The sequence below is a fragment of the Mustelus asterias genome, chromosome 17 (genome assembly GCF_964213995.1).
Source record: "Mustelus asterias chromosome 17, sMusAst1.hap1.1, whole genome shotgun sequence".
Classification (NCBI taxonomy): domain Eukaryota; kingdom Metazoa; phylum Chordata; class Chondrichthyes; order Carcharhiniformes; family Triakidae; genus Mustelus; species Mustelus asterias.
The window spans coordinates 90,626,720-90,648,414 of NC_135817.1; the positions used below are offsets into that span (position 1 = coordinate 90,626,720).

The window sequence follows — 21,695 nt, forward strand, 5'->3', positions numbered from 1 at the left end:
ATGTATCACCTCGCGTTTCTCTGGGTTTAATTCTGTTTTGATGTGGAGATGCCGGCGTTGGACTGGGGTAAACACAGTAAGAAGTTTAACAACACCAGGTTAAAGTCCAACAGGTTTATTTGGTAGCAAAAGCCACACAAGCTTTCGAGGCTCTAAGCCCCTTCTTCAGGTGAGTGGGAATTCTGTTCACAAACAGAACTTATAAAGACACGGACTCAATTTACATGAATAATGGTTGGAATGCGAATACTTACAACTAATCCAGTCTTTAAGAAACAAAACAATGGGAGTGGAGAGAGCATCAAGACAGGCTAAAAAGATGTGTATTGTCTCCAGACAAGACAGCCAGTGAAACTCTGCAGGTCCACGCAACTGTGGGAGTTACAAATAGTGCGTGGACACAGTTGCGTGGACCTGCAGAGTTTCACTGGCTGTCTTGTCTGGAGACAATACACATCTTTTTAGCCTGTCTTGATGCTCTCTCCACTCCCATTGTTTTGTTTCTTAAAGACTGGATTAGTTGTAAGTATTCGCATTCCAACCATTATTCATGTAAATTGAGTCTGTGTCTTTATAAGTTCCGTTTGTGAACAGAATTCCCACTCACCTGAAGAAGGGGCTTAGAGCCTCGAAAGCTTGTGTGGCTTTTGCTACCAAATAAACCTGTTGGACTTTAACCTGGTGTTGTTAAACTTCTTACCTAATTTAATTCTGTTTGCCACTTGTCTGCCCACTTGTCTAGTTCATTGATATCTTTGTGCAGTCTATAGCTATCCTTCTCACTGCCAACTGTACAGCCGATATGTGTTGTCTGCAAACTTCTTGATCTTTCCCCTACATTTACATGCAAATCGTTAATACATAGCACAAAAAGCAGCTGACTGAATACTGAGCAGAATCCCACAACCTTCAAACACACAAACACCCATCAACAGCAACCCTTTGTTTGCTGCCACTGAGCCAATTCTGTATCTAGCTTGCTACAATGCCTCTGGATCCCATGGACTTTGAGACTGAGATCTTGTCAAAAGCCTTGTTATAATCCATGTGGACCTCATCAGTCCTCCTTGATACTTGCACAGCATCAATTGAATCAGTCAGACACAACCTTCCCTCAACACATCCATGCTGACTGTCCTTGATTATTCCATGCCTAAGTGACTGTTTACCCTGTCCCAAAATTGATTCTAATAATTTGCCCACTATTGAGGTCAGCCTGACTGGCCTATAATTACTTAGTCTGTCCCTCACTCTCTTTTTAACAAAGTTACAACATTAGCAGACCTCTAATCTTATGGGACCTCAGCCGTAATCTGTGAGGGTTGGAAAATGATGGTTGGATCCTCCGCTATTTCCTACCTGGCTTCTTTTAGCAGCCGGCTTATGTTTCATCCGGCCCTGGTGGCTTATTCACTTTCAACTCCCTTAATACTACTACTATCCCGATGCTTATCACATTTAATACTTCACACTCCTCCTCCTTAACAACTATGCCTGCGTCATTGCACTTTTTTGTGAAGACAGACACAAAGTGTTCATTAAGAACCATACCAACATCACCCGCCTCCACACACGGGTTACAGTTTTGGACTCTGAGCCTTATTCGGATCTGGAAGTACTTGATGTTGCCGTTGTGTTCTTGAAATGAGAAAATGCTTCATTCTACATCACTAACATCCTTTAGCTTGAAGAGAACAAACATTTTTACAGCAATTTGGAAAACTCAGTCTATCATTCCTTGCAAAGTCACTGATGGGGATGGCCATGAGAATCCCATGATCACTCTGTATGGAACATCCTGAATTATATTTGTTATTCTTTATTCACACGTGGGATGCGGGAGTCAATGACTCGGCCAGCATTTATTGCCCATCCCTATTTGCCCCTTGAGAAGGTGCTGGTGAGCTGCCTTCATGAACTGCTGCAGTCCATGTGGTGCAGGTACACCCACTGTGCTGTTAGGAAGGAAGTTCCAGGATTGTGACCCAGCGACAGTGAGGAATCAGTAATTTATTTCCAAGTCTGGATAGTGAGCAACTTGGGGGGGAACTCCAGGCGGTGGTGTTCCCAGATACCTGCTGTTCTTGTCCTTCCAGATGGTCGTGGTCATGGGGGTTTGGAGGGTGCTGCCTAAGGAACCGTGGTGAGTTCCTGCAGCATCTTGTAGATGGTACAGACTGCTGTCACTGTGTGTCAGTGCTGGAAGACTTGAATGTTTAGGGGTGCCAAACAAGCGGGGCTGCTTTGTCCTGGATGGTGTCGAGCTTCTTGAGTGTTGTTGGAGCTGCACCCATCCAGGCAAGTGGGGAGTATTCCATCACACTCCTGACTTGTGCCTTATAGATGGTGGGCAGCCTTTGGGGAGTCAGGAGGTGAGTTACTTGCTGCAGGATTCTCAGCCTCTGACCTGCTCTGGTAGCCACAGTATTTATATGGCCAGCCCAGTTCAGTTTCTGATCAACGTTTAAAGTTTATTTAAAGTTTATTTATTAGTGTCACAAGTAGGCTGACATTAACACTGCAATGAAGTTACTGTGAAAATCCCCTGTTCGGGTACACTGAGGAAGAATTTAGCATGGCCAATGCACCTAGCCAGCACGTCTTTCACAATGTGGGAGGAAACCGGAACACCCGGAGGAAACCCATGCAGACACGGGGAGAACGTGCAGATTTCACACAGACAGTGACCCAAGCCGAGAATCAAATCTGGGTCGCTGGCGCTGTGAGTGCTAACCACTGTGCCACCGTGCCAATGATAACCCCCAGGATGTTGATGGTGGGGGATTCAGCAATGGTAATGCTATTGAATGTCAAAAGGAGAAAGTTGTGTTTCTTGTTGCAGATGGTCACTTTCTGGCACTTGTGTGGCATGATTGGAATAAGAATTGCTGTAAATAAATTATACATCAGTTAATCTGCTGTGTGGTTTTCCATCATTCTCTCGCTTTCAATTTGTGATGTATAACCCCTCATACGTTCACACTGTCCCTGCTGTGTTTTGCTCCGTATATAAACACCCTCATTGGTGCACAACACTGTTCACACTTGCCATCAGTGTGTGACTTCCCATTACTGATAACAGTTCATTGTCTCAAAAGTCCAAATAGATACAATCAGGAATATTCATTGGGGTAAATTTGACACTAAACCACATAAAGAGATAATAAAGTAAATGACCAAAAGCTTGGTCAAAGTGGTATATTTTAAGGCATTTCTTAATGAGGCAGAGTGAGGTGGAGAGAAAAGAGGTGTACGAAGGGAATTATAAAGCTTTGTCATGTGTGATGCTCCATTATATAGTCTTCATTCCTGATCTGTAGTGCTGTATATGAACACGAGCTTAGTTTCACCTCTGTTTTGTTACCTGTCTCGCCCTGCTTTCCCTCACCCCTGTCAAATATATGATATTGTTGAAAAGAGATATATGCTGTCGAAGCTTTTCATCTTGTACTCATCAGAACAAATTCAAGAAAACCAAATTTCAAAAACAACATTAATTTATGAATTAAGAAAGGGCTGCTGATTGGTTGGCAAGCTGGCTTTGGTTCAGACATTGCCATGGTGAATGAATCAGGGAGCTATTGTCTCCCAGGCTTTTATTTAATACATGGTTCAAACTCAAGATCTTGTTTTTTCAGCTACAGAACGTTTACGCTGATTCTGACTTTCTTGCTGTACACGGCCTATCACCTGTCTCGGAAACCAATCAGCATTGTCAAGGTGAGAACCCATTTCATTTTGGAGCAGAAATGTTGTAGAATTGGGAGCAGCCAGTAAAGTTAGCAAATCAAATTGAGTCAAATATTTAATGTATAATGTGCTGGTTTATATATGAAGACTAGAAGGGACGGTGTATTTCGGAGCCCAGCTTGTAATGGAGGGACCACAATGGGACAAGCTGCCAAAGAGAAATACTCACCGCCCCATCACTGGAAATCTTCAAAACCCATCTTTAGATTATGTTTTCATTATCAGGACGACCTCGGCAGAATCTTTACAATGCAGAAGCAAGCCATTCGGCCCATTGAGTCTGCACTGGCTCTCTAAAAGTATATTCTACCTAGCCCCACTCCCCTGCCTTACCATTAATCTTGTACATTCTCTCTTTGTATCAATCCATTCTCTTTCAGATATCTCAAAAGAACCTTAGAATAATACACTTACTATCGGCCCTTGACAGTCAATGGCGTTACCATCACTGAATCCCCCAGTATCCGTATCCTCGGGTTACCATTGACAAGAAACAGAACTGGACTATCCATATAAATAGTGTTTGGGTCCCAGGCCAGAACCCCAAGTTACGTTAGGAAGCCAGACTCAACCCCAATAATTTTTCTATTTTGACATAAATGTGAAGACAGGACATGTCTTTTCAGGAACGATGCCACTGACAAAGTAGCGATCTTTTAGAGTAAAACAAATTTTATTTAATAACACAGTTTAACTATAATGCTAACAAATGAGGCAACTTAGCTATTAACAGTTAAACAATATTCAAAAATTAAAAGAAAACAACTTTAATTTCAACTTATCAATGTTTCAGATCCAAATAAGCAAATTTCCTTTGACAGACTTAAAGGCCACTTTAAGTATCGTTCGCAATCACAAATATACAGGCTATAATAAGCATAGATAGCCTTGGAGTTTCCTGAAGATATAGAGTTTTCAGAATTTAGACATCGAATAAAGGCGCAGAAGGAGGCCACTCAGCTCTTCAAGCCTGCTCTGCCATTCATTATGATGATGGCTGATCATCCAACTCAATACCCTGATCCCGTCTTCCTCCCCATATTCTTTGATTCCTTTCACCCCAAGAACTATATCTAACTGCTTCTTGAAAACATATAATGTTTTGGCCTCAACTATTTTCTGTAGTTGTGAATTTACACAGGCTTGTCACACTCTGGATGAAGAAATTTCTCTTCTCTATTCCAAACGGTCTTCCCTGTATGCTCAGACTGTGAGCCTTGATTCTGGACTCCCCCACCATCAGGAACATCCTTCCTGCATCTACCCTGTCTGTCCTGTTGGAATTTTATAAGTTTCTATGACATCTCCCCTCATTCTTCTGAACTCCAGCGAATATAATACTAACCAATTCAATCTCAGAAACCTGCTAAATTCTCCTAACTTCAACCAGAACGGCCAAACCCCAACTCCCTTCTGCAAAAATTGTTTCTTTCTCTGCTACAGACCCAAGACGGCACATAAACCATGTCATCACATGACCCTATCAATCACTGTAATCCAAAATCCCAGGGCGACTTAAGTAAATTAACGTCGATTAACTCTACTTAAATACTTGCAAGATTGAAGTGAGTAATCATCCTGCTATCCCAATATCTGAGCTACATTCCCTCCAGACATACTGACTGTCTGTAGCATAACGCTGAATTTTTAAACATTCCCCTTAAACATAAAAAAAATCTATATCAATTGCATTTCTATCATCACAATATTGTGGCTACCAGAGCAGGTCAGAGGATAGGAATCCAGTGACGAGTAATTCACCTCCTGACTCCCCAAAGCCTGTCCACTCTGTCCGCATCTACAAGGCACAAGTCAGGAGTGTAATGAAATTCTTTCCACTTGTCTGCATGGGTGCAGCTCCAACAGCACTCAAGAATCTCTTCCTCATGTTAACAAAACAAAAGAGATTGTCATCGACTTCAGAAAGCGGTTCAGAAAGCGTAAAGGAGAACATGCCCCTGTCTACATCAACGGGGACAAAGTAGAAAGGGTCGAGAGCTTCAAGTTTTTAGGTGTCCAGCTCACCAACAACCTGTCCTGGTTTTCCCCCCCCCATGCCGACACTATAGTTAAGAAAGCCCACCAATGCCTCTACTTTCTCAGAAGACCAAGGAAATTTGGCATGTCAGCTACGACTCTCACCAACTTTTACAGAGGCACCATAGAAAGCATTCTTTCTGGTTGTATCACAGCTTGGTATGGCTCCTGCTCTGCCCAAGACCGCAAGAAACCACAAAAGGTTGTGAATGTAGCCCAATCCATCACGCAAACCAGCCTCCCATCCATTGACTCTGTCTACACTTCCCGCTGCCTCGGCAAAGCAGCCAGCATAATTAAGGACCCCACGTACCCCGGACATTCTCTCTTCCACCACCTTCCGTCCGGAAAAAGATACAAAAGTCTGAGGTCACGTACCGACCGACTCAAGAACAGCTTCTTCCCTGCTGCTGTCACACTTTTGAATGGACCTACCTTGCATTAAGTTGATCTTTCTCTACACCCTAGCTATGACTGTAATGCTACATTCTGCACTCTCTTGTTTCCTTCTCTATGAACGGTATGGAAACAACGCTTTTCACTGTATGTTAATACATGTGACAATAAATCAAATCAAAGAAGCTTGACACTATTAAGACAAAGCAGCCCCGCTTGCTTGTTACCCCTTCCACAAACATTCACTCCCTCCACCACTGACACACAGTGGCAGCCGGGTGCACCATCTACAAGATGCAATGCAGGAACTCACCAAGGCTGCTTTGACAGCACCTTCCAAACCCATGACCGCTACCATCTGGAAGGGCACGAGCAGTAGATACCTGGGAACACCACCACCTGTAAGTTCCCCTCCAAGCCACTCACCATCCTGACTTGGAAATATATCACCGTTCTTTCACTGTCGCTAGGTCAAACTCCTGGGAACTCCTTCCCTAACAGTGCTGTAAGTGTACCTACACCTCAGACTGCAGCAGTTCAAGAAGACAGCTCATCACCACCTTCTCAAGGGGCATATATGGATGGGCAATAAATGCTGACCAGCCAGTGACACCCACATCCCAAGAATGAATTAAAATGGTCCAAAAGGAAGGCAGTTGGTGACATCAAATCTCGGAGCTCTCTGCTATGGCAGAGGCTGGAGACAGTTTTCTTTCTCGCGAAGGTTGACTATGAGAGGGTATGTGGGAGAATCGAATACAAAACTCAGAGTGAAATTAGATGCCAGAAAGTGAAACTTCTCGGCCTTTTGGCTAAGATCAAGTGTAGTTTTGGCATCCTGCATTAGTTGAAGTCATGAGGTTGCACTGAGGCTTCATTTGAAGCAGTTTTTTAAAGTGGCATCTCGGCCTTTTGGCCAAGATGCAAATGAGATCAAGCCTTGGAGGAGGTGCAGTGCCTGCTCCAATCATCTTGGATCATGTAGATCAAGCCCAAGACAGGAAGTGGCCAGCCTGTCTTGTCAGCTTGGATCGGGAATGACTCACTTGCTGAGACTTTGAATTGGACTTTGATTGGATTGAATTGGATATAAACAAAAAAAAAATTCCTTTCAGACAACAACTTCAATTTATATGCCATCTTTAAAATCCCCCAGAACATGAAGAAAGTTCTTGGATTGGCAGTCCACTGAAAGGGAGTTGAATAAGACTCTGAGATTATAGCATCTCAAATTCTAGGCAGGGGGGTTACTGCAGCTTGCTTAGCTGCCTTTGGGGTCAGAGAGAACTTTGTCTTTTTGTTTTGTTCTCCTTGCTAATTGTGCAACTGCAGAGGAGAGAGGTGGAAATTATTCAAATAGTGCTTGTGCCGTGTGCCAAACCGAGCTTGTTGGACCAGTTTATCATCATCCTTTATGTTGATGTGTGGAAGCTAATGGCAAACTGCACCTTTATCACCTCCACAGGGCCGGGAGTAACTGTGGAGAGAATCGGCTCGTGTTTCAGCTTGATTTACACTTTCTGACAAACCTGAAACACTAATCCTGCTTCTCTGCCAAGACTGCCTGACCAGCTGATATTTCCAGCATTTAATATTTTTATTTCCAATTTCCAGCATATTTAGTTTTTTGCTTTCGTAATTTAATCAAATTTCCTTCAACTTCTGATGGAGTTACATCAGACTCAAAACTTGAACTCAGTTTCTCTCCACAGATGCTGTCAAACCTGCTGAGTTTTTCCAGAACTTTGGTTTTTATTTGCCTTTTCTGTTGACAGTACCTTCCAAACCTACGACTGCTACCATTTAGATAGAAAGACAAGGACAGAGAATACCTGGGAACACCACCTGGAGGTTCCCCTCTGAGTCACTCACCATCCTGATTTGGAAATATATCACCGTTCCTTCACTGTCACTGGGTCAAAATCCTGGAACTCCCTCCCTAACAGCATGGTACGTGTACCTACAGCAGATGGACTGCAGTATTTCAAGAAGGCAGCTCACCACTACCTTCTCAAGGGCAATAAATGCTGCCCTACCCAACAGTGCCCACATTCTGTGGATGATTACAAGAGTGACAATTCCATCTTGGCTGCTCTGCTGGCTGGAACAAAAGGCTCAGCTGGCTGAAAGAGAAAACCGAGGCCAGTGAATCATGCATCCTCTGCCCACTGTTACCCTCTTCAGCAAATACAGCAGAGATAGCCATGTCAGTGTGGGCTCTCGAGTCACACCAAGCAACGTTTAACATAGTTAACCACGGTTAACCACTGCAAACCATCGGCTTACCGGATGAAAGGCTGCCAACGAGGACCTGACGATCTTTGTTTCCACTGCACCTGGGAAATACGACCTTCCATGAGTTAATTATTTCCATGGGAATGGAGCCAGGCTGGAGAGGTGGTTGTTCTCTGGATGTCTCTTTGTTCTGATCTGACCGGTGAAACTTGGCTCGCTATCAGAACTCTTCTCTGTTCTTATTTTGACCAGGAGAAGATTTGTACTGAAATCAAAAGCCACAAATTAATAACATTTTTGGGGATTTTAAATATGAAATTAAAACATTTATTAACAAAAACAAAGACAGTTTACACACACGATTACATTTATCCAGTTAAAATTATTCTTAGAGTATTGTATCATTGGAATAGTGAAAGTTAAAAAAGATTTATCAAAATTGTGAAAGATAGTTATCTCACCTAATCCCATTAGCATTTCCTTCAATCTCTTTTGCAGTGCAGTGGATGCTGGAACACTAACATTTAAGGAGGAGATAGACAGGTTTTTAATCAGTAATGGGGTTGAAGGGTTATGGAGGACGGGCAGGAAAGTGGAGTTGAGGCTGAGATGAGATCAGCCGTGATCGTATAGTGGAGCAGGCTCGAGGGGCTGAATGGCCTACTCCTGCTCCGAGTTCTTATGTTTTTCTAGATTGTGTTCACCTCACTTCACCTTAAATGTATCTATGCTATTTGCCCCAAACTTTCCATGTGATAGCGAGTTTCACGTTGTAACCACTCTGCATAAAGCTGTTTCTCCTAACGACTCTGACGAAGGATTATCCAGACTTGAAACATTAACTTTGTTTCTCGCTCCACAGATACTGCCAAACTTGCTGAGATTTTCCAGCAGTTTTTGTTTTTGTTCCTCCTCATGCTTGACCGCATTTATTGGTGACTTTCTGTATTTGTTTATCCTTTTTTTTTTATTCGCCACGAGTGAAAACATCTTCTCTACATCTATTATTGAACCACTTCATAATTTTAAAAACCTGCAGCACCCTGTTCAGACTTAGCTGATTGTGCTAACCTTTCAACTCACACCTTCCCTGATACTCCTATAACCTACTTTGTAATATCGATACGAGAACTGTTCTCCTGTTTCAACTGATTTCACCAAGGTTCTACATTTGTTTAGCTCAACTTCTCCACGTTTAAATTCTTTGTAGAAATGAGTTCAATAACTTTATGCACGGCTTTGTTAATTTCCATGGCTTCTCTTAATCTACGTCCCATGATCCCCCCCACCCACCCCAGCCATTGCATGCCCATTCTGTAAGTTAATTTATTTTGTCCCAATTCAATTCAGTCTTAACTCTCCCTCCACCTCTGTCATGTGTATTTGTAACTTCTGTTATTTTGAAGACATCAGTTCTGAGTGGATTTAACCATTCTCTGAATAGATTTCAATCATTTCTCCCTGTTCAAACTCTGTGATTTTCCCAGGTGATGTTTATAATTCTTTCCCTTAGTGGATGAAGTATTATTTGTATTTAGGGAGCTCGGGAGGATGTCATGGTGAGCTGTTATATTTTAGTGCCAGTGTGCTGTGGCTGTAAACTGTTGTGTATTTCTTTACAGAGTGCATTGCACATGAATTGTTCGCTGACCAATGAAATTGAATTATATAGCTACAAGGAGCATTTAATTCAGGCTAAACTCCTTGGAAAACCCTTCTCTAATGACACATGGTGCAGCTGGGAGCCATTTGGTGAGTGATTACATTGTGTGAGGAGATACATTTGGTATAAAACACACTCAGTGAGAGTCAGGTGGGTGTGTGGGAGGACGGGACCTGGGGATAGGTTCACATTGAAGGCAACAACTCGGCTTCGTAAAATTCTTCATATAAAAAGCTCATCAAATTGTACAGTAAGAAGTCTCACAACACCGGGTTAAAGTTCAGCAGGTTTATTTAGAATCATGAGCTTTCAGGGCGCTGCTCCTTTATCAGGTGAGTGACCGCGCTCGCCTGATGGAAGGGGCATCACTCCGAAAGTTCGTGATTCCAAATAAACCTGTTGGACATTAAGCTGGTGTTGTGAGACTTCTTACTGTGCCCACCCCAGTCCAACACCGGCACCTCCACCACATGGCTATAAACCTTTATCCTCTCAGTGAAGTGGCCCGAATTCTCCAATGTCCTTTGCTCTGTCACTGCTGCCAGCGAGATCGGAGAATTTAGCACTCAGCCAAATCCCCATTCACCGCAGCGGAACCGGGGAATCCCAGCCACGGGCGGGGTGGGGGAATCCCAGCCGCGGGCGGGGTGGGGGAATCCCAGCTGCGGGCGGGGTGGGGGACCCCAGCTAGTGTCATGTGCACTGAGACCATAAGACATAGGAGCAGGATTAGGCCACTCGGCCCATCGAGTCTGCTCCGCCATTCAATCATGGCTGATATTTTTCTCATCCCCATTCTCCTGCCTTTTCCCCATAACCCCTGTTACGTTTCTACACCTCTACTCTCGAACAGGAATAAAAACCTAGCAAGTTTGTAGTTTCCTTCAGACTTGGACATTGACTCAATCTGATGTTTTATCCATGTTCTGTGTAAATGCATTTACAGATCAGACCCTCGGAGTGAAAGATTGTCTAGATCTGTAAATACCCTGCCACCCAAAATATTTCACCCCCATCTTCTGAACATTGGTTTTGTTCATGGGTGTGTGTAACTTTCCAGTCTTTGATTGGCGGCATTTTTCTATGTGAATTTCTTTATTCATCCATGGGATGTGGGTATTTATTGCCCATCCCTGAGGGCAGTTCGGAGATCTGGAGTCACATGTAGGCCAGACTGGGTAAGGATGACACCTTTCTTTCCCTAAAGGACATTAGTGAACCAGATGGGTTTTTACAACAATCGACAATGGTTTCATGGTCATCAGTAGACTTTTAACTCCAGATTTTTATTGAATTTAATTTCAGCATCTGCCGTGGTGGGATTTGAACCCGGGTCCCCAGAGCATTATCCTGGGCTTCTGGGTCACTAGGTCAGCAATACCACTATGCCACTGCCTCCACTGTTTTGGAACTTTTGCGACTATGGCTTGTTTCTTTGCTGTAAATACTTTGTAAAAACCCTTAGTCGCCCAGGTTGTACACTCTCCTCCTTTCTCCAGAGTCTGCTGTTTTGTTTTCAGTTTTCAGCTTATCTTTTACGTAGTTGATTGCTGATTATTTGTCTGAAAAATGTTCTTGCAACCTAAACACTGACCCAAAGTGAAGATGATTAGATAAAGACCAGATCTATTTACCAAAGAGAAATCTTTCAAACACTGTGTAGACTTTGACTGTGGAACGTATTTGAGGTTGCAGCTATTTGAGTGGGTGATGTTGGGAAGGTAGTCACAGTACCTGAGGAATGGTGATAGCGTGCTGGACCCAGGCTGATCTCTCGACTGGCATTTTGAGAAGGATGGAGAAAAATATTGAGATATTTACAAACATATTTTATTGTTTTTTTCTTGTTGAAGTTTCAATTGTTGTATCATTTGTTGACATGAAACTGCAGATAGAAGTAATTACAAGCAGCTGCTGGGAGCCCTGGATTACTCATTCCTGTGTGCCTACGCTATTGGAATGTATGTCAGGTAAGATCTCAAGAATTCTTCATACAACAGCAATTAAAACTGAGTAATCTAGAAATAGCATTTGACATTGTGAACACTGCTGATATTTGCCATGTAGTAATTCCTTTTCCCTGTGCAAAAACCTCCTTCGCTCAGTGACTGTTTCAGTTCCAGAATATACTAGAGGCTGGTTCAAAAATATTAGAAGCTTCAAGAGTGGATTGGATAGTTAACTGAAAAAAACTGCTCCAGGGAAAAGGTAGGAGTGGCAAATCAGTGACAATTCATTCTGAAACCAGACTCCAATCTTTTATTTCATGCTGGATTTGTTTACACATGCAACAAAGAACAACAAAGAACAAAGAACAGTACAGCACAGGAAACGGGCCCTTCGGCCCTCCAAGCCTGTGCTGCTCCTTGGTCCAACTAGTCCAATCGTTTGTATCCCTCCATTCCCAGGCTGCTCATGTGACTATCCAGGTAAGTCTTAAACGATGTCAGCGTGCCTGCCTCCACCACCCTACTTGGCAGCGCATTCCAGGCCCCCACCACCCTCTGTGTAAAAAACATCCCTCTAATATCTGAGTTATACTTCGCCCCTCTCACCTTGAGCCCGTGACCCCTCGTGAACGTCACTTCTGATCTGGGAAAAAGCTTCCCACCGTTCACCCTATCTATACCCTTCATAATCTTGTACACCTCTATTAGCTCTCCCTTCATTCTCCGTCTTTCCAGGGAGGACAACCCCAGTTTACCCAATCTCTCCTCATAGTTAAGACCCTCCATACCAGGCAACATCCTGGTAAACCTTCTCTGCACTCTCTCTAATGCCTCCACGTCCTTCTGGTAGTGCGGCGACCAGAACATTACAATGTCTGCCTCTTCCGAACCAACAGTGTCCCAGAAACCACTCTCTATACTCTTCTCGACTAAACAAACTAATGAACTACCCCTGTAACAAAAGAGAAACTTTAACGGAAGCTTGGACTCGTCCATCCAAGGATTAGCCAGGCCTGTGCCGCCTTATGGTGCTGGAACAGATCCCAAGTTATTCTGGCTTGAAACCAAAACATTTAGTTTAAGGTAGACAAAGTTTGAGATTGAAGATATTAGCGAAGAAAGTAAAGCCACAAGATTCCACAGACTGGCAGAGTTACCAAGCTTCTGCTGCCTTTTTAGATCGCCGGGTGGCTGTGGGGGTCATCTTCGATTGCTAGTTTTTCTCCTTCATTGAAGTCTGCTAACTGCAGCCCTTTTATTGCTTAGAGCTTGTTTCTTTGCTCCTCTGGGACCTCTTCCCTGTCTGGGACTCCTTTTTTAGGCCCTCTCCCCTCCCCTTTTTCGACCTCTCCTTGTCCCTGCCCAGAATTCTTGTCTTCAATGGTGCCTGTCCTCCTACTCACATCAACAAATACCGTTCTCCCTATTCTGACTTAACTGTTGCCTTAAATGGATTTACGAAGTAAAAATTGCAGCGAGGCCTTGGACAGAACGTGCAGGGTGAAGGGATTGTACTTCACTGGGGATGTCCTTTAGCAGCTGAAAAATCTCCCCACTCACTGTCTGCTCCTGAGACCTCTGATATCAAGGATCAGTGTTGGCCCACCACTACACTGCCATTAACAATATCTTCCATTTGATGCGATATTCAAAGTGTTATCTCAGTGTGGTACACTCGAGAATGTCAGAAAATAGAAAAGCAACTAACTGAAGGATAGCGTGATCTAGAAATAAAATATAACTGCAGATGCAAAAAACACAACAGTAAGAAATTCCTTCTGTATTCCAAAACAAAAGCTAAAGATCTCGCTACTACATGGAGTGTTTCAGGCAAATTGATGTATTTGAGAGGAAGCTTGACCAGCACGTTTGGAAAATAACAAAGTTCTGCTGTTTGGGTTAGATGACATTGGGTGGGAGAAAATTGTGTGGAATGTGAACACTGACATAAACTAGTTGGGCTAAATGGCTTCTTTCGTAATGTGAAATGTTGTTTTATAATACTCTTGTGAAGCACCTTGGGACATTTAAGAAGTTTCTGTGAGATCCCCCCTCACTCTTCTAGACTCCAGTGAATATAATCCGAACCGACTTAGTCTCTCCTCGTGTGACAGACCTGCCATTCCAGGAATCAGCCTGGTAAACCTTCACTGTACTCCCTCTATAGCAAGGACATCCTTCCTCAGATAAGGACACCAAAACTGCACACAATACTCCAGGTGTGGCCTCACCAACGCCCTATACAATTGCAGCAAAACATCCCCGTCCCTATACTCAAATCCTCTCGCTATGCATGTTTGTGGATGGGCTGCCAATCAAATGGGCTGTTTTGTCCTGGAAGATGTCAAGATTCTTGAGTGTTGTTGGAGCCGCACCTATCCAGGCAAATGGGGAGTATTCCATCACACTCCTGACTTGTGCCTTGTAGATGGTGGACAGGATTTGTGGAGTCAGGAGGTGAGTTACTCACCACAGGATTCTCAGCCACTGACCTGCTCTGATAGCCACAGTATTTATATGGCGAGTCCAGTTCAGTTTCTGGTCAATGATAACTCCTAGGATGTTGATAATAGGGGGATTCAAGATGGTAATACCATTAAATTGAGCGTCAGTGAGCAGGTTATTGCTGAGCAGGTGCTGCTTGATAGTGGTGTTGATGACCCCTTCCAAATGATCGAGAGTAGACTGATGGGGCGGTAATTGGCCGGGTTGGATTTGTCCTGTTTTTTGTGTACAGGACATACCTGGGCAATTTTTCACATTTCTGGGTAGATGCAGGTGTTTTGGTGTACTGGAAGAGCTTGGCTCATGGCTCGGCAAGTTCTGGAGCTCAAGTTCAATATTTGGAATATTGTGTGCAGTTCTAGTCACCTCACTGTAAGAAGGATGTGGAAGCATTGGAGAGAGTGCAGAGGAGATTTCCCAGGATGCTGCCTGGTTTGGAGGGTAGGACTTATGAGGAAAGGTTGAGGGTGCTCGGGCTTTTCTCTTCAGAGCGGAGGATGATGAGAGGCGACTTAATAGAGGTTTATAAGATGATGAGGGGGATAGATAGAGTGGACGTTCAGAGACTATTTCCTCGGGTGGATGGAGCTATTACAAGGGGGCATAACTATAGCGTTCGTGGTGGGAGATACAGGAAGGATATCAGAGGTAGGTTCTTTACGCAGAGAGTGGTTGGGGTATGGAATGGACTGCCTGCTGTGATAGTGGAGTCGGACACTTTAGGAACTTTCAAGCGGTTATTGGATAGGTACATGGAGCACACCAGGATGATGGGGAGCTCGATCTTGGTTTCGGACTAAGCTCAGCACAACATCGAGGGCTGAACATAAGAACATAAGAAATAGGAGCAGGAGTAGGCCATCTAGCCCCTCGAGCCTGCCCCGCCATTCAATAAGATCATGGCTGATCTGACGTGGATCAGTACCACTTACCCGCCTGATCCCCATAACCCTTAATTCCCTTACCGCTCAGGAATCCATCCATCCGCGCTTTAAACATATTCAGCGAGGTAGCCTCCACCACCTCAGTGGGCAGAGAATTCCAGAGATTCACCACCCTCTGGGAGAAGAAGTTCCTCCTCAACTCTGTCTTAAACCGACCCCCCTTTATTTTGAGGCTGTGTCTGAAGGGCCTGTACTGTGCTGTACTGTTCTATGTTCTAGTAAGTCTTCAGTACTATTGCTGGAATATTGTCAGGGTCCATTGCCTTTGCAGTATACAGTGCCTTCAGCCATATCACGTGGAATGAATCAAATTAGCTGAAGACCGTCATCTGTGATGCTGGAGACCTCCAGAGGAGGCAGAGATGATTGTTCATGCAGCACTCCAAGCTGAGGAATATTGCGAATGCTTCAGCCTTATCTATTTCACTGATGTGCTGGGCTCCTCCATCACTGAGGATGGGGATATTTGTGGAGCCGCCTCCTCCAGTGAGTTGTTTAATTGTCCACCACCATTCACGGCTGGATGTGGCAGGACTGCAAAGCTTAGACCTATTCCGTTAACCATGGAATTGCTTAGCTCTGTCTATCGCAGGCTGCTTCTGCTATTTGACATACAAGTAGTCCTGTGTTGCAGCTTAACCAGGTTAACACTTTATTTTCAGGTATGGCTGGTGCAGCTCCTGGCATGCCCTCCTGCACTCTCCATTGAATTAAGTAAGGGGCTTTCATGGTCATAATAAAGAGATGAACCAAGATTTAAACATCATTTAAAATTTTCTTGTGATCCAGAAACTACTGTTGACTGTGAAGAAAGCCTGAACCAGTTTTAAATGTCCTATTACTATTTGGATTCTGTGCTCGCGTTTCCGACTCTAGCAGTTTACTACGAAATAATATTCCTAATGATTGCTCGTTTGATTTATTTGCAGATCTATCTGTGTACAAATGACTGCAGTTTTCTTACACAACCCGCTGTGTATAAATATCTGACCTTCCCATTGTCCTCCTCCCCATTCCATCACTTTCCTCTCTATTTTTGACCTTAAAGAGAGTTTTTTTCTTTGTTTGGCAGTGGTATAATTGGAGAACGTTTATCTATTCGATTGTACCTCACATTTGGGATGCTGAGCAGTGGTTTATTCACCGCACTATTTGGGCTGGGATACTTTTACAACATCCACAATTTACAGTACTACATACTTATTCAGGTCAGTCATCCAACCTTCATGTGAATTCAGAAGGAGGTATTGTGTGAAAGTAAGATTGTTTTGGAACAAGCACGATGTATTTGCAGTGCATTGAGGTATTACTCGGGTATCCACGTGACCAATGATGCTGCAGTAGCTGTTGTGTGGGGGTGTTGGGGTGGGAGTGTCGGGGATGGAGTCGGGCTGAGGGGGTGCCGGCCTGCTGGGGGTGAGGGGGTGCCGGGTGGGTGGGGGTGTGGATGGGGGTGATGTGGATCCTCTTGGTGATCATCAAACAAACCCCCTCCCCTCCCCAATCTCTCCCTTCCTAGATTGATTCCAGACACAAAGGACTTGTTTTACAAAGAGAGATTGGGCAGTTTAGGCCTATCCTTGCTGGAGTTTAAAGGAATGAGAGGAGATCTAACTGAGGTGTATAAGATGCTAAAGGGGATTGACGGGGTGACGTAGAGACAATGTTTCCCCTTGTTAGACATTCTAGATCGAGAGGCCGTAATTTTAGGCTAAGGGGTGGCAGATTTAAAACAGAGTTGAGGAGGAATGACGTGACTGAGAGGGTTGTAAATCTGTGGAATTCTCTAGCCCAGAGTGCAATGGATGCCAGGTCACTAAACAAATTTAAGGAGGAGAATAGAGGTTTTTAATTAGCCGAGGGATGAAGGGTTATGGTGAAGATGAGATCAGCCATGATCGCATTGTATGGCAAAACCAGGCTTGAGGGGCTGCATTCTCTCTCGCTGTCGCTCTCTCTCTATCCCTCTCCTCTCTCCTTTTACACTCTCTTTCACATTTACCATGTTTCTCTTGCCCTCTCTTTCCCCTTTTTTCTCAATCTGTCACTCTGTCTCTCCCTCTGCTCTTGTTGTTACATTCCCTACCACTTTCTCTTCCTCCTGAACCAGTTACCCTTCTTTCTCACAGCTTAAGCCTTGACTTTCAATGCTGCTTTGCCAGTGAGTTGCCAATTGCTTTCCCCATAGATTAATTCAGGACCCCGACCCCTCGTGTCAGAAAGGGGCCTGCTGCAATTTTGAGGCATTCTTTGTGCCCGGGCTGTTTGTGACGGCTGCTGCTCTTTTGCCAGGACTCTCCAGTTCAAAATTAAAGCAGGAGCCAGTTTACAACTCATTAATGTCAAATTAAATGTGACCCATGAGTGATTTTTTTGTAGCAATCCTGAGTAGGAGTTGCTGATGATTTTAAACATTAAACATCGCAGGATATGAACTAAAATGAGATTTTCCCAGCTCCGATTAGACCAGAGAATATGGTTCTGCCATGCCTTCACTCCCTAATCCATTCCAAAATACAGCCATTCAGGCAGGCACTGATGTGAATGGAATTCTGTTTGACTTTCTAGGTTGCTAATGGTTTGGTGCAGACCACTGGTTGGCCGAGCGTTGTGGCCTGTATTGGAAACTGGTTTGGAAAAGGAAAGTAAGTCACTAACTTTGGCTATTTCAGAATATTTATGGTTTTTTTTCCGGCGTTGAGCTTATTGGATTGTTTTGTGTGTGTATGACAGGAGGGGCCTGATCATGGGAATCTGGAATTCTCACACCTCAGTGGGGAACATCCTGGGCTCTTTGATAGCTGGCTACTGGGTCTCCAGCTGTTGGGGAATGTCCTTCGTGGTGCCAGGACTCATTGTTGCTCTGATGGGAGTCATTTGTTTCCTCTTCCTTATTGAACGTGAGTATTTATAAAATTATAGGAATGAAACACAATCATCTGTTTAAAGAATTCTCTGAATAACTACTGGTTGACTTCCTGCCTCTGAACACTGTGAAACCATTTTACTTGATCTTTTATCTTTTAATTCATACATAGCCTACACATATCTGCTAATACTGCAATGTGAATATCTTGAAATTCCAAAGTTTCCTCTTTCTCAGGAATGGGGCATTGTTGGTGAGGCCAACATTAAGTGTCCAATGTCTTGTGAAGGTGGTGGGACTATCACAATCGATGCACTCTTCCAGCTGCTGCCTCAATACAATTCCGAATGGTAATGAAGTGTCAAGCACAATGCTGTGTGCCTGGAGTTACAGGTCAAAGGGCAGCTAGTTTCCTTCTCTAAAGTGAATCAGTTTTACAATAATGCAACACCTTCATGGTCATTTTTACTGATACCAGCTTTTTATTTCCAAACTTTTACACTGAATTCAAATCCTTAAACTGCCCTGACGGCATTTCAACTCCCATTGGTTAACATTGCTTCCTCACAGCACCAGGGACCTGGGTTCAATTCCAGCATTGGGTGACTGTTTGGAGTTTGCGTGTTCTCCTCCAGGTGCTCTGGTTTCCTTACACAATCCAAAGATGTGCAGATTAGGTGGATTGGCAATGCTAAATTGCCCCTTAGTGTCCCAAAATAGTTGGATTAGCAGGGTAAATGTGGGGGGTTATGGGCTAGGGCCTGGGTGGGATGCTCTGCCAAAGAGTTGGTGCAGAATGGCCGCCTTCTGCACCGTAGGGATTCTATGAAATTCTTCTGCTTGTTAGTCTACTCTATTAATAATCCAGAACCCTACCCGATATGGCTATGCTGAAGGTGCCTTATTAGAAAATAATTAAGGCAGCTGCAAGGATAAAAAGATAACTGAGGTATCCGAAATGAATACTTTGCGTCGGTATTCACAAAGGAGAGGGATGTGTTGACTGGGAGTGTCTCGGAGGAGAGTGTTGACCCGTTAGAGAAAATCTCCATTGCAAGGGAGGAAGTGTTAGGTTTGTTAGAGAATATAAAGACTGACAAATCCCCAGGGCCTGATGGAATCTATCCAAGGCTGCTCAGGGGGACGAGAGATGAAATCGCTGGGCCTCTGACCCAAATCTTTGTCTCGTCACTGGACACAGGTGAGGTCCCAGAGGATTGGAGGATAGCTAATGTGGTCCCGTTATTTAAGAAGGGTAGGAAGGATAACCCGGGAAATTATAGGCCGGTGAGCTTGACGTCCGTGGTAGGGAAGTTGTTGGAGAGGATTCTTAGAGATAGGATGTATGCGCATTTAGAAAGGAATAAACTCATTAACGATAGTCAGCATGGTTTTGTGAGAGGGAGGTCATGCCTCACTAACCTGGTGGAGTTATTTGAAGAAGTGACGAGAATGGTTGACGAGGGAAGGGCCGTGGATGTCGTCTGTATGGACTTTAGTAAAGCGTTTGACAAAGTCCCTCATGGTAGGTTGGTGCAAAAGGTTGGATCTCATGGGATAAAGGGGGAGGTGGCTAGATGGGTGGAGAACTGGCTTGGTCACAGAAGACAGAGGGTGGTAGTGGAAGGGTCTTTTTCTGACTGGATGCCTGTGACTAGTGGTGTTCCGCAGGGCTCTGTATTGGGACCTCTGCTGTTTGTGATTTATATAAATGATCTGGAAGAAGCTGTAACTGGGGTGATCAGTAAGTTTGCGGACGACACGAAAATGGCTGGACTTGCAGATAGTGAGGAACATTGTCAGAGGCTACAGAAGGATATAGATAGGCTGGAAATTTGGGCAAAGAAATGGCAGATGGAGTTCAATCCAGATAAATGCAAAGTGATGCATTTTGGTAGAACTAACGTAGGGGGGAGCTATACAATAAATGGCAGAACCATAAAGGGTGGAGATACGCAGAGGGACCTGGGTGTGCAAGTCCACAGATCCCTGAAGGTGACGTCACAGGTGGAGAAGGTAGTGAATAAGGCATATGGCATAGAGTATATTGTTCCACAGGAACAGGCTGAGGGTAAGGGAGTGTGTTTCTGCATTTGATTTATTTATTTATTTTTCAGTTAAATTTGTGTTAATAATTGGAAGGTTTTTTTTCCAAAACAGGAAGTAGGCCCAGGCGAAGCCTGGGAAGATTTTTGGAGGGTTTAAAAGCAGGCCATACTTTTGAGCGGGCAGAGTGTGAACTGTAAGGGCTTTGGCTCTCAGGGCTTCGGCGAGGACAGGCAGAGGCAGGGTAGGGTTTCACTTTTAAATTACACCAACTTATACAAGGTAAATTGGTATGGAGGGATATGTAATGTGCTGTTTCTGCATGATGTGGGAGCAAGTGGACCCCAAGGTGGACCCCAGGGACCATGTCTGCAGTAAGTGCTGGTTGCTGGAGGATCTCCAGCTCAAGGTAGATGAATTGGACTCTGAGGTACAGACACTGAGGCTTATCAGGGAAGGGGAGAGCGATCTGGATAATGTGTATGAAGAGAAAGTCACGCCCCTTAGACTGACTAACTTAGCTGGGGGTCAGGGACAACAGGGAGTGGCTGCGGGTGAGGCGGGCAGTGGGGGGGGAGAAGGCGGGCAGTGGGGGGAAGGCAGCGGGCAGTGGGGGGAAGGCGGTGGGCAGTGGGGGGAAGAAGGGAAGTAGTTTGCGGGAGGTAAAGTCCCAAGAACCTCAGCCCTTAAATCTGTGCAACAGATTTGAGGTTCTTGCCACCAGTGTAGATGGGAAAAATGACTGCGAGAAGGACGAGCAAACTGTCGGCAGTACCAGGGTGCAGGATGCTGCTGCAACGGAGAAATCAGAGAAATGTAGTAGTAATTGGGGATAGTGAAGGGCATAGACACTGTTCTCTGTGACCAGGATAAGCAATACCGTAGGTTGTGTTGCCTGCCTGGTGCTCGGGTCCAGGACGTATCATCTGGGCTGCAGAGGAATTTGGAGTGGGAGGGTGAAAATCCAGTTGTCGTGGTCCATGTAGGTGCCAATGACATAGACAAAACAGGAACTAAGGATCTACAGAGGGAGCACGAAGAGCTAGGGAACAAATTAAAAAGCAGAACCAACAAGGTGGTAATCTCTGGATTACTGCCTGAGCCACACGCGAATTGGCGCAGGGTTAATAGGATTAAGGAGATGAATGCATGGCTCAAGGATTGGTGTGGGAGGAATGGGTTCGAATTCATGGGGCATTGGCACCAGTATTTGGGCAGATGGGACCTGTATAGATGGGATGGTCTCCGTTTGAACCGTGCTGGGACCAGAGTCCTAGCGAATCGTATCACTAGGGCTGTAGATA

The 21,695-nt window shown here is 44.4% G+C and overlaps 1 protein-coding gene across 2 annotated transcripts in view; it reads left to right on the forward strand.

Annotated features, from left to right (window-relative positions):
* The window catches only part of LOC144506669 (glucose-6-phosphate exchanger SLC37A1-like), a 109,737-nt gene that overhangs the window by 27,924 nt on the left and 60,118 nt on the right, over positions 1 to 21,695 (forward strand). For both annotated transcript variants that reach the window (XM_078233091.1, XM_078233090.1), the window contains 6 exons: positions 3,639 to 3,720; positions 10,041 to 10,170; positions 11,973 to 12,051; positions 16,552 to 16,687; positions 18,048 to 18,124; positions 18,213 to 18,379. In XM_078233091.1, coding sequence (XP_078089217.1) covers positions 3,639 to 3,720; positions 10,041 to 10,170; positions 11,973 to 12,051; positions 16,552 to 16,687; positions 18,048 to 18,124; positions 18,213 to 18,379 — 671 coding nt within the window. The remainder of the gene's footprint in view (positions 1 to 3,638; positions 3,721 to 10,040; positions 10,171 to 11,972; positions 12,052 to 16,551; positions 16,688 to 18,047; positions 18,125 to 18,212; positions 18,380 to 21,695) is intronic.